The sequence below is a fragment of the Dromiciops gliroides genome, chromosome 5, assembly GCF_019393635.1.
Source record: "Dromiciops gliroides isolate mDroGli1 chromosome 5, mDroGli1.pri, whole genome shotgun sequence".
NCBI lineage: Eukaryota > Metazoa > Chordata > Mammalia > Microbiotheria > Microbiotheriidae > Dromiciops > Dromiciops gliroides.
The window spans coordinates 16,568,746-16,580,538 of NC_057865.1; the positions used below are offsets into that span (position 1 = coordinate 16,568,746).

The 11,793-nt window shown below is 43.4% G+C and overlaps 1 protein-coding gene across 4 annotated transcripts; it reads right to left on the reverse strand.

The window, feature by feature from the left end:
- Nucleotides 1-1,402: 1,402 nt before the first annotated feature.
- On the reverse strand, nt 1,403-11,411 carry HNRNPA2B1 (heterogeneous nuclear ribonucleoprotein A2/B1). Of its 4 annotated transcripts, none has more exons than XM_043965926.1 (12): nt 10,503-10,704; nt 8,219-8,329; nt 7,770-7,916; nt 7,302-7,512; nt 7,033-7,134; nt 6,873-6,953; nt 6,238-6,300; nt 4,875-4,994; nt 4,520-4,642; nt 3,768-3,852; nt 2,291-2,363; nt 1,403-1,722 (listed from the first exon to the last, which is right to left on the reverse strand). In XM_043965926.1, the coding sequence occupies exons 1-10, from the start codon at nt 10,554-10,556 to the stop codon at nt 3,791-3,793; spliced, it is 1,074 nt and encodes a 357-aa protein (XP_043821861.1). In that variant the 5' UTR covers nt 10,557-10,704; the 3' UTR covers nt 1,403-1,722; nt 2,291-2,363; nt 3,768-3,790. The 4 variants fall into 4 exon arrangements, with proteins under 4 accessions (XP_043821861.1, XP_043821860.1, XP_043821862.1 ...); XM_043965925.1 differs by having other exon boundaries at nt 2,283-2,363; XM_043965927.1 differs by lacking the exons at nt 1,403-1,722; nt 2,291-2,363; nt 10,503-10,704 and adding exons at nt 3,094-3,605; nt 11,083-11,411.
- Nucleotides 11,412-11,793: the final 382 nt, after the last annotated feature.

Consider the following 11,793-nt stretch of genomic DNA (forward strand, 5'->3'; position numbering starts at 1 on the left):
GAGGACCCAAGTTCAAATCTCACCTCAAACACTTGACACTTACTAGCTGTGTGACCCTGGGTAGATTGCTTAACCCTCCTTGCCCAGCAAAAAAGCAAAACAAAAATAACCTATCTCCATTTCTTAAGGAAATAGGCCTTCCTTCCAATGTGTCCACTTTGGTCAAGTCTCATGCAATACTTAAAACCTTTAGTGTCTGGCATCTCCCCATGCATTAAAACACCATGAGATTCTGAAGCCCAATATCATGGCCCCACCCCTAAAAGCAGCTGCTCAAATCTGTATGAAGGGCACAAGCAAAATGATTCTCTTTAATTTAGAACTGCCAAGACACTCCTTCCTGGGCAAACCTGGAAGATGCTAATTATGACCAAAAGAAAAAATACATGTGAATGGCTTTGGAAACATTCAATCAGAAAAGCCCTTTGTCCCAGCACTTATTTTGGCTCACTACTGACAACTTGGCCCACTTGCTTAAAATGTCAAAAGCACAAAAACAAATTTTGCTTTCCAGCAATCATGAATTTTAAATACTTATCACCTCCCTTTGAGCATGTTTTAGATAGATTATTTGAAATGTTTCTCTTCCAGAGTTAAAGTTCATTTGCTGTATCATTCAGGCAAGGTCCATCAACACAAGGGTAAAGAGATCTTAGAATATGGCACAGTAATGGGCACTTTCTCCTTGTACAGCAATTGGTCGTTTTACATGAAAGCCCTATACCAGACACCATTTTATCCACCCAGTCACATGGTTCCACATATGCCCCCTTCACAACTATACTCTTTGCAGGTCAGTTTTCTCCCAGCCTTCCTCCAGTGGCACACCACAACCAAACCACCCCAATCTGTTTTCCATTGTGTATTTTGAACAGGAGGGCACACCCACAACCTGAGATGTACTGTACTTGTGCATGGAGCCTGCATTGACCCCTCAGAATGATTTCTAGCAATGACTAGAATGCAGAGTCAAACCCAGCCCCTGTACACCTTATTAAAAACCAGCAAGTGTCCTGGGTTATACATTCTCACATTGATAGTTGACCTTGGAGGGTAAAGAATAGTTTTTCAAACAAGTGTTTGACATTCTGTAAGTACAAATCTAATTACAACGTTCAGGTAAACTTGAAGTGATTCACAATGTTGGTGTTTCAAAAGGTTTTAAAGGAGCAATTTCTCTGAAAAGTTAGAATTTGTCATCTAACATTAAGAAAGCCAGGTAAACAGAAAAACTAATGATTAAAAATATTTTTAAAAATACAAGCAAAACAGAATCCACATTCTTGTCAAATGTGAAGGTTTTAAGTGAAGACTTAAGGAGTAGCAGCATTTCTTTTAAACAGCTACAAGCCTATGAAACAAAAAATGCACACATTGTGTGTGTAATCATCACACAAAGTACTTGGATACAAAAATGTTTATTTTAAAAATTTTTAAAAAAAGGTCACCTTTGTCTGTTCACAAAACCTGCTTTTAAAATACCATACAGTTTTAATGCTGGCTAATAAGTGGAATTTTTCATGTTTACAGACAATTGTCATCACCATGATTTGAACTAATCGTTTTGTATTATCATCCAAATACATTTCCCTTTCAACTAAAGTGCTTTTAAAAGTGAAGGCACCAACAGAAATATATTCAGATGGCACAGAATTTCTGATTTCTTGGAGACATTCTGTGGTTGGCCACTTCTTCATTAGTTACCTGCAGCAAGACACATTCCTGCCAAAGAAAAAAGAAGTATCTGAAGAGGGTTATCAACGTGTGCTCCAAAGTGACTAGCAATCATCTCAGTGGCGGTTGGAAGTTTGAATAGGTTGACTGCCGAGAACCTAGTCATCTCTTGATGGTCATATATCCCATCACAGGCAATAAAGCCTAGTGTAGAATCACAGAAACTTTCCAAGTGCTATAGGTGTAAAATGGAAAGCCCCCTACATCATCTACTTCTACAGCGGTATTAGAAGAATGTCTGCCTGCTACCGGTTAATCCAACTGCATTTGTGCTGTGTGGGATATGGGAAAAGACGCATGGTTTATATACACCACAGACATATCCCAAGACACATAACTGGAAAACTTTTAGGCATTTGGTTATGGGGGGGAGGGGGGAGAAACCCTGCTTTAAGGTGTCCTCAGAGATACTTCTTTCCTTCATTGTGACTTGAGAATCAGTGTCAAGATGGGATATCATCACATGGTTTCTTGAATTTTTTTGAAGTCTACCTTTTTGCTCACCACTGAAGGAACCCCAAGAAAAGCTTTATTTATTTAATGATCACCTGCTTGCCTCAGTTGTTGAAAGGTAGCACTTTACAGTCCCTGTGGCAGCAGATAATGCTTGTCCTTGGTTCATATCAATGCTAAATTCCAGCAGGGAAAGAAATGATATGTTAAAGTACCAGAATCTTCATAATGAAGAGAAAAAAACCAAAAATCAAAAAAACCCCAAAAACAAATGCCCTCCCCCCAAAGCCCCAAAGAGCCCCCAAATGTCAATTTAATATATTGGAAAACAGGGTTCACAAAATTATTTGAGTTGATAATGGTTAACTCAATTTATTGCTATGTTAAACTACATATAAATAATCACTATACTGACACAGTAGACTGTCATAATAGTATTAGTTTATCTTGTTTTGGAACAATTAAGAAAGGAAAAGTAAATAAGATCTTACCTAAAGCAGTTTAACTGAAGCTTAGAACTATTTCTCTACACACCCTCAGCTTTCGATGGCATCCTTCTAAAACTACGGCAGTTAAAAGTTTTGTAGAAACAGCTCAGTTTTTTAAGACCGGCTGATTTTAGTAGCCGTCAAGAGTTCTCTTGTACTAGACCTGTGTCCCTGGAAGAGTACCTCGCTGGGGATATCTCCTTGCATTGAAGAAGCAGCATCTAAAAGATCTAAAAAGGTGTTTCTCTTTGCAGAGATATCCCTTCAGTTATCTAGATACTTTTATCCTGATGAATTGCAGACAACACACTTTTCTGATCAGCATTAAAATTTACATATGTAACAATAGCTTAGCAATGGACTTAATTATATACTACCCCCTCCTTAACTTTAAAATAAAAAGTCTATAATTACACAATTTCCTTTAGAATTATTTTATTAAATCATAAATGTACAACAGCTTCTTAACTCTACACACGCACTTAAATTTTTTAAAGGAAAACGTTATGTCTTATTACACCATGATCCTGGCTAATAGCTTTTCAAAACTTTGAGAAAAATCTTAAAAAAGAAGGTTTCACATGTCACCTGAAACTTACAAATTTAACATTATCAAAGAAGGAATGCTTCTACACTCTTACAAAGACCACTAGAAAGAAACAACAATTAAAAAGCTAAGAAACTGTCTCAAAGGCATTTTTTTGTGTTTTTTGTGTTTTTTACAATCCTTCCTCCACAGTAAGGTAATGTTATTAAATAATCCAATCCATTCACAAAATGGCTCTCTGCATCTGCTCTGGTGTCTTCTGCCATATCACTGCATATTTATGCATGACTGAGATAAGAGTTTCCTTAACATTGTTATTTCGATAACCTGAAGCTGTTCTGTTACCTCTGGGCTCTCATCCTCTCCTATTTATACAGTGAAGCCTGTTTCAACAGAAGTAAAGAGTAAAAAAAAAATAGGTTATGAAATTATCCAGCTAACCAGTTTTTAAAGGAAAGATAACATGAACCTACAAAGCTTTTACTCCTGCAGCTAGGTCTCCCAAGAGAAATAGCAATCGTAGTACTCTCAAAAAATTGACTTACCCATGGCAAACAGGCAGAAAAGCTCAATAGCGGCTCCTCCCTCCATAACCCCCACTTCCTCCACTGCCTCCTGGACCATAGTTTCCTAAAATCGAGACAGGAAGAGGAAATAAGCTTCATTATCTTCAATGAGTATATTTGCCAAAACTTTTAGAGCAAACAACATTGTAACTTCTTACTTCCAATAGAAAATCATGAGTTCAGTTTTTAAAGCCACTTCCTAACTCATTACATTTAGGCACAAACTTCAGAGGAACCTTTCCACATACATACTTATCACAATCTCCAAAAAACGTCACCACCATCTACTATAAATGATCAGGGTTTTCCAGTGTTGAGGTTGAGGGGGCTCTTTTTTACCTCTGCCAGTTACTTGAGTATTAATTGCCACAAGTCAAAGTGGGAAGCTACCTGTTCAGATCAGGGTTTCCAGGGTTTCTTTACCGAAAAAAAGTGGTCTGGCCTTCGTGTTAGGACCCTGATAGTTTTAAGATTTCACATTAGGGAAGTCAGTTCCTTTCTCAAATTGCTGACTCATGAAAAGACTGCTTTTAGCAAACATCTTTTCTGGAACCCAACATTTAGAATGGGGGCAGTAGAGAGTGAGGAAACACAGAAGACATTCAGCTCTAATAATGGCCTCCAAGACAGACTTCATTTTAAAAGAGGCCAAGAACTCAAATCATTTCATGACACAAATGCCTGCTTACAACTTAAGGTCTTATTAGAGAGGTTAAAGTTATATTCAGTACCTCCACCATATGGTCCCCCCATGTTCCTGCTACCACCAAAGTTTCCGCTCTTCATTGGACCATAGTTTGAAGGTTGCTGATTATAGTTTCCAAAATCATTGTAGTTTCCACTTCCATAATTTCCTGTTAAACATTAGAGACAATTAAAAGTATAGTAGCCCTGTACACTAAATAAATTTTAACATTAAAATGTGCACTACACAAACTTAAATATTTACAAGACAAACCTCGAAAAATTAACAATAGTAATACCTCTCTACACTTTTAAAATGACAATGTTAAATTCAAGTGTTAAGTCATTTTAAATCTGAAATTCATATTTTCCCCACATAAAGTTTTCACATGAATTTATTACCTCCTCCATAGTTGTCATAACCACCTCCGTAGCCCCCACCCTGGTTGCCATAGCCAGGTCCTCCACCACCATATCCTCCTCTTCCTCCTCCATAACCAGGACTACCTCCAAAATTGCCACCTATTATAAAATAAGCCTTTCAGTAATTGCTTAATATCTTCAAAGTCAGAATTTCAATCTGAGGAAGCATACCATCTACAACAAAGGGCTATTTGAAGGTTTGCTAGTTAACTTTTGAAATCAGAAAATGTGACTGTGTGTGTTATCTCTGCTCTTAAGCATAATAGGCACCTAAGAAATTTTTCCCTTGCCCTCCAAATAAAATTAAACAGAAAAAAACAAACCACCTTCCTTGTTTTGGATAGGATAGCAACTGTATCTACCAGATGTCAGCAGAATAGGCATGTTTTTCCCCAAAGTAAAGGGTTAAAAAAGGGGTGGGAATGGGGTGGGGTACTGGCTTCCAGTTACTAGAATTCCTTTCTACTCAGCTCTGGATTTTTGACTAGAATATTGTCCACCTAAGAAGCATTAAACATCCAGATTCCAACACTTTCAAATCTTGAGTTTGTCATTCTCTAGTACATTATCTAAAGCACAAAGAACTAATACTAAATAACAGTTTCCTACCAAAATATGTAAAATAACTCAAAAGCTGAACTCATTTAAAAAATACACATTGTGTAAAAATGAACTTTTTAGAATTAGGCCAGATGCAGCACTAGACAAATACTCTACAAGAACCACTTTGCACATTTACCATGAAATCCTACAGCTGAAAAAACAAAACAAAGCCTAAAACACTAAAGGTAGCTAAAAGCTTTCTATTAGAAATTTGTTAACAAATGTAAAATGAATGGGGGACTATCTTTGCAGAAAAAGACTATCTGGGGGACACTAATCCATGGCAGATCACAGAACATGTCCTAAATACAAAGGATGAAAATAAGCTACAGCTGTAATACAAATGGACTCTTCTCAGGAGCCTTATATCAATATGCAAAAGAAAACCAAGTTTTGTCACAGCAGCAGCCATGCTCAGGCTCAGAAAGTAAATACAAGTATCAGGAATACAGAACATCCAAACCTCAGTCACATGGGTTGGTAGAATTTTCTTTTAAATCACACACTAAAATAATTCACATCTGAATTGGTCGATGGGGCTCTTTTAACAGTATCAGGATGGTTAAGTTTCAAACCTTACAAAAAAATACTTAGACTTAGTTGGGGAAAAAAGCAGTTATGGGAAAGCCTGGTCAGAACATAGCCTACCTACAAGCAATGTCACCTTAAAAAAAAAGAAAAAAAAAGGTCTTTTTCTTTGCAGGACCCCCACCCCCCTCACCACCATCTTTAAACTAACCTCCCGGTCCTCCTCCATAGCCATTGTAACCATCTCCAAATCCACGGCCACTTCCGTATCCATCTGTTGGGAAGGAAAAAAAAGGTTCAAGTACTCCAGGAGCTACAAAGTGTACCGGGCTTTGCAGACTTCCCCACACCCTTCTCCGCTTCCAGACTCTTAACACATACATATCTTCACATACATATCTTATCTTCTCAGTCTATGTTTTGTAATTCTGCTTTCACCCACTAAAGGCTATGCAGATGTAGAATGTCTAATGAGTCTTAAATATGCAAAAATATCTATATCCTTAATTTTAACTCATCATATGAAAGATTTCTTAGATTAAGACTTAAGTTCTAGGAATTTATTTTAACACCAATAGAATGTTCATCTCCATTCATTTCAATAGCTGCTGGGCTAAAAGGGCAAGGGCACTTTTAGTTAAGTTAAAAGGCCATTTCTTGATCCCAGGGAGTCCTAAGCAGAGCTACTGACCTAATGCATATCCAGTCATTACTTCAAATTCTTACTGAGCATACAAATAGTCACATGACACTAAGGAGATGGGATACTTATTAGACTGGCAGAGTCAAATCCCTTTTTGAAATTCAGCACTTTTGTAGCGTAAGCATCGTTATAGCTGAACTTACCAGATCCCCCTCTGAAATTGCTTCCTGGGCCTGGTCCAAAATTTCCTCCACCACCACGGGAATCCCCAAAACCAAAGTTTCCTGCAAACAACAGCTTCCAATTAGCAGAGCTTCCTACACCCAACAGCAGTGAATCAGATGGAAACAAGAGCAGCACTACCTCCTCTTCCACTCCTAGAGCTCTGAACTTCCTGCATCTCTTGTCTAGATAAAGCTTTTCTTACTTCTGCATTATGGCCATTGATGGTGTGGTATTTCTGCACTGAAACACAAGGTTCAAAATGTAAGAATCAGCCAGCATCCTGTATTATCTATCTTCTTTTTTTTTAATTTGGAGAAAAGTTCAATGCTTAAAAAGGCAAAAGGGCAACACAGCAAAAATTTTCCAAAGACACTACATAGAAAACAAAAAGATTGTAATTTACTTACATACAATTTTATCCACAGGATCATGGTCATCAAATGTAACAAAACCAAAGCCCCTTTTTTTACCAGACTGTCTATCTGTAATTATTTCAATAGTATCAATTTTCCCATATTCCTCAAAGTAATCTCTAAGGTGATGTTCCTCAGTGTCTTCTTTAATTCCACCAACAAACAGTTTCTTCACAGTAACATGAGCACCGGGTTTTCCAGATTCCTAGGAGGTAATGTTGATAAAAGACATTATCTTAACGGAAACCGTACAATTTCATTTCATCAGAATTAAAGTAGGTAGTACATCGCCTTTTGCACCCTAACTTGTGGCATTGGACTATTGGAAAGACAATACAAACCAATCTAACAGCGTCCTACCCTATCAGAAAAGATATTTTAAAAAGAAAAGTCTGGGAAAGCCGGTGGAGTCCTGAAGACTCCTAACCTTGTTAGACCTCAGACAAGCCTGTCTCTGCTCACCTCTCTGGCCACTGCTCTCTTAGGCTCAACCACTCTTCCATCGATCGAATGAGGTCTTGCAGACATGGCTGCATCCACTTCAGCCATAGATGAAAATGTTACAAAGCCGAATCCCCTTGATCTTTTGCTGGCAGGATCCCTCATAACCTAGAAAGCAGAAAAACAATGACCATTGACACTATCATTTAAAGACAACCTGGGATTACCTACTTTCAATAGGTCAATCTTTGGTTTTTTTGGTTTTGTTTTGTTTTGTTTTAGTGAGGCAATTGGGATTAAGTGACTTGCCCAGGGTCACACAGCTAGTAAGTGTTAAGTGTCTGAGGCCGGATTTGAATTCAGGTCCTCCTGACTCCAGGGCCGGTGCTCTATCCACTGCGCCACCTAGCTGCCCCAATCGTTGGTTTTTAATGTTTGCACTGGCAAGTAGGAATTCAAAGACAATTTACCACACAGTCTGTGAGTTTCCCCCATTGTTCATAGTAGTTTCTCAAACTCTCTTCTGTTGTTTCAAAGCTCAGGCCTCCAATAAACAGTTTACGGAACTGTTCCTTTTCTCTCTGCCAAACAAATACAGGAAACAGCGTTAGGATTGATATTCAGGTTCATGTAATACTTTATAAAACTCCTAAATGCTTATTTCCTACGGAAACTTTGAATCCTATGACTAAGATGTTTATAGTTACTGGTATTGTGAAAAGGTTTGTATTTTTGGAGTATTCAAAACTAGTACCAGTATCGTAATTTAATAGCTGAAGATTAATTTCCATCTCTATTTCTATCTCGTCTGCCCCCTAGCGATGGTTCCAATAAATCTCAAGACGGGCCAAGTGTGCGCCATAAATTAACTGAAAAGGCCACCTTTCATTATTAAGTTGAAGACCAGTTTAGGTGGGAAAAGTAACAAACGACACAGGCGGCTAGTACCTTCCAATCTGATATTCAATACCACTCCCCAAAATAAGTCCTAGCAGCCTCTAACCTTGAATAACTCTTTCTTTACAGCTTTCCAAAAATGTTATTGCATTTGATCCTAAACTACTCCTACAACATATGTTGCTGTCTTACAGATGAAAACTGCTTGAGGTGGGATTTAAAAACAATTTTAGTTGACTACTGTTAGTCAAGTGAATTAGAGTGTATTTCTGCTCTAGTAACAAATCATTGAATGCTTTAAAGTTGTCTGATTTTTGCAACTTCAACTTGCCAATAGGCAGTATTAGAAGAACCTGAAAATGCTTCACACTCCATCTCAAAGGCAAACAGGACAACTGGAGGAAATAGCGCTTCACCTAAGTCTCAAACTAGATCTAGATCGTTTAAAAAGCACAATGCCAAATATCTGTGGAAATTCCTGACAAAACTCCCTAGAAACTATTCAGATTTGGGTCTTTATTAAATAGTTCAACAAATAAACGAAGCACAATTTCAAATAAGATGGTAAGACTTTAAAACAGTAAAAAGGAAAGGTCACGTTTTAAAAAGTTATCTAAGTTTAGCAAAAGAATACATGTCAATATTCAGCTCTTAAGCTTCGTAGTTATTTCGTTTCCACGTCCAACTGCACGTTCATTATAACTTCCATTTTGTTTGTTTCATCCTTTTTTCATTTATCCAAAATATCTACTTTCGGCTGCAAAACCATTTTAAAATTAGAATTTAATGTGTCAAAAATGACTGTGATGTTTCAAATGCTTAAGTCATTCTTACTGGCACATGATAGATTAAAAAGCGGTTAACACTCAAAAAGAGAACTGACTACCCGCCATGATTAAGGAATGGCCACGTGGTAGGTATAAAGAAAGAACAGGAAGATGGAGAGGGCCAGTCTCCCCTCATTTTTTGTGACCTTGGCCAAAAAGTTCTCATTTGTAGAAATAAAGCTCTCAGTCTTAAATTCAATGGGTTTACTACAAGATTAATTACAGTGTGTGGTCCCAAACCCGAGAATGATTTTTTAAAAAAAACCACTAGAAGCTTGGGTTCTCCCAAGTAGAATAGGCTACTTCAGGAAACTAAATTCACCCTTAAACCTGGTTTTTATTAAGCTGTATCTGTGAACTATTACGTGGCATATTTTTTTAATTACGTAGCTCGAAGCCTGCCTCACACGGGGTGGTGCACGGACTAGTAGCAAACCAAGTCTAAGACTGAGAAGCTTCACCTCCTGCCTGCTGGGGGCCAGTACAACACTTACCCCTTCCTTATAGCTAAAGATCCGGAGTTACCTTTCCCCCCTTCTACGGGAAAATGTAATTTTCAAGCATAGAAAAGGATATAATCGAGTCGGAACCAAAGAGGCTGCGGGGCAGGGGCTGGACCTTTACCCCCTCCCCCCACCCCCAATCCCGTTAATTGCTCTCTCCCGGCACTTTTACCGCCTCCAAGCCTTTTCTCCTTCACGGACCGTCTTAACCGAACCGGGGCCTCCGGATAGCGCGGGCCGGAATGCGTGGCCCCCTGGGAGGGGGGCCCGCAAGCGAGCGAGGCTCTCCTGCGGCAGCCCGAGGCCCCGGAGCGGCCCGGCCCCAGCCGCCCCACCCCCCCCCTTTGTACATTACCGAACACGTGGTTCCGCGCGGGAGGGAGCAGGGGGAGAGGGAAGGGGGGGATGGGCCCGGATGGCGCAGTCCGTTTCCTAGCTCCCCCCCCTCCCCCCGGCCCCCGCCGAGGAGGCCCCGCGCCCACCCCTCCCCCCGGACCGGGCCGAACCCGGGGAGCGCCCCCACTCACGCCAGGGTCCCTAGCGGCCGCCCTCCCTCCGCGCTCCGGGGGCGATGGCGCCATTTCGCTGGGGAAAAATCGCCGCAGCCTGAGGGCCGAGCGGGCGGGCGGAGCGGCGGGCCAGGGGGCCGAGATAAGCCGAGAGCACCCGCACGGAGCCGGGCCGGAGCGCCGGGACCGGGCAGGGGAGAGGACAGAGTCCGGAGCAACGGCGGCGCAAGCGGCAGAGCTCGGGAAAATGGCGGCGCTGGCGCTGGGCGCGGCGTCGGGAGCGCGCCGCGGGGCCGCGCCTCCCCCCGCCCCCCGCCGCCGCCGCCGCCCAAACGGCCAGGCCGTGCGCGGGAAAGCGGCGGGCCCGGCCGGGCAGCGGGCCGGCGGCAGCCTCGGGCCCCGCTCGCGTCCGGCGGGGCTTCTCCGCTGACCGGGGCCTCTCTGAGGGCTCCCCGGGCCGGCCGCCCCTCCCCCACCTCCCCACCGCGCGGAGGCAAATGGCGCCCGCGGCCCGGAGGGGGAGGACGGGCCCGCGAGCAGCTCCGGAGGGACCCGCAACGGCCCCGCTGCGCGCCCCCCTCCTTTCCCTGGGGCTCACCTCCATGGCGTTGGTCGCGTCAGGCCGGGGCCCCGCAGCCGAGCGAGATGAGAGGGATCTCCGCGGACGGGCGCGAACCGGACTCGTCCTGGCGCCGGTGGGGGTGCTGCCGTGCCGCGACCCGGGAAAACACACCGCCGCCGGCCGCTGGGCGCAGGGTCCGAGGCGGGAGCTAGGGCGAGGGCGGTCGGAGTGGAGGGCAAGGAGCGAGAGGAACAGGCGGAGGCGGCGACTCCAGCGGCGGCGGCTGCTGCGACTGCTGCTGTCGCTCGCGCGGCTGCCGCTTTTCTAGAACCTTCCCTCCGACCAACGCGTCTTCCCCCTCCGCCTACGTCAGTGCGGCTGCGCAGACGCACTAACGGCCTCCAACGGCGCGGCCGGGCTACGCTCGCCTTACGCCAACGGCGTACCCCGCCCCCGCAGGGCGGTGCCTGGCGCCATTGGCGTCCACGTGGCCTGGGGCCGGGCGCAGAGCTCGAGCAGGCGTAAAGGGCGTCTCAGAATTGCGCACGGCCCCCGCCCCGGCGCAGGGCGGGGGAGAAACGGTCGCGCAGTTTGAAATTAACACAGCCCACGCCCCCGCCCCCGCCCCGGGGCCGCGACGGGCTCCTTCTGGGCCGCGGAGCCGAGGTGCCACCCCCCCCACCCCGGCTCCCCCCGCCTTCCCAGCCCCCCTCCCACCCCCGTTCTGGGGCCACGACTCGGGTCCGG

Excerpts from the sequence above, each read along its gene's own strand:
- HNRNPA2B1 (XM_043965926.1), bottom strand. The coding sequence starts at position 10,556 with ATGGCGCCATCGCCCCCGGAGCGCGGAGGGAGGGCGGCCGCTAGGGAC. Across the intron at positions 7,135-7,301 it reads TCCTGTGGATAAAATTGTAT|TGCAGAAATACCACACCATC; the intron begins GTAAGTAAATTA and ends CTTGTGTTTCAG. Across the intron at positions 3,853-4,519 it reads GGGGGGACCATATGGTGGAG|GAAACTATGGTCCAGGAGGC; the intron begins GTACTGAATATA and ends TCTCGATTTTAG.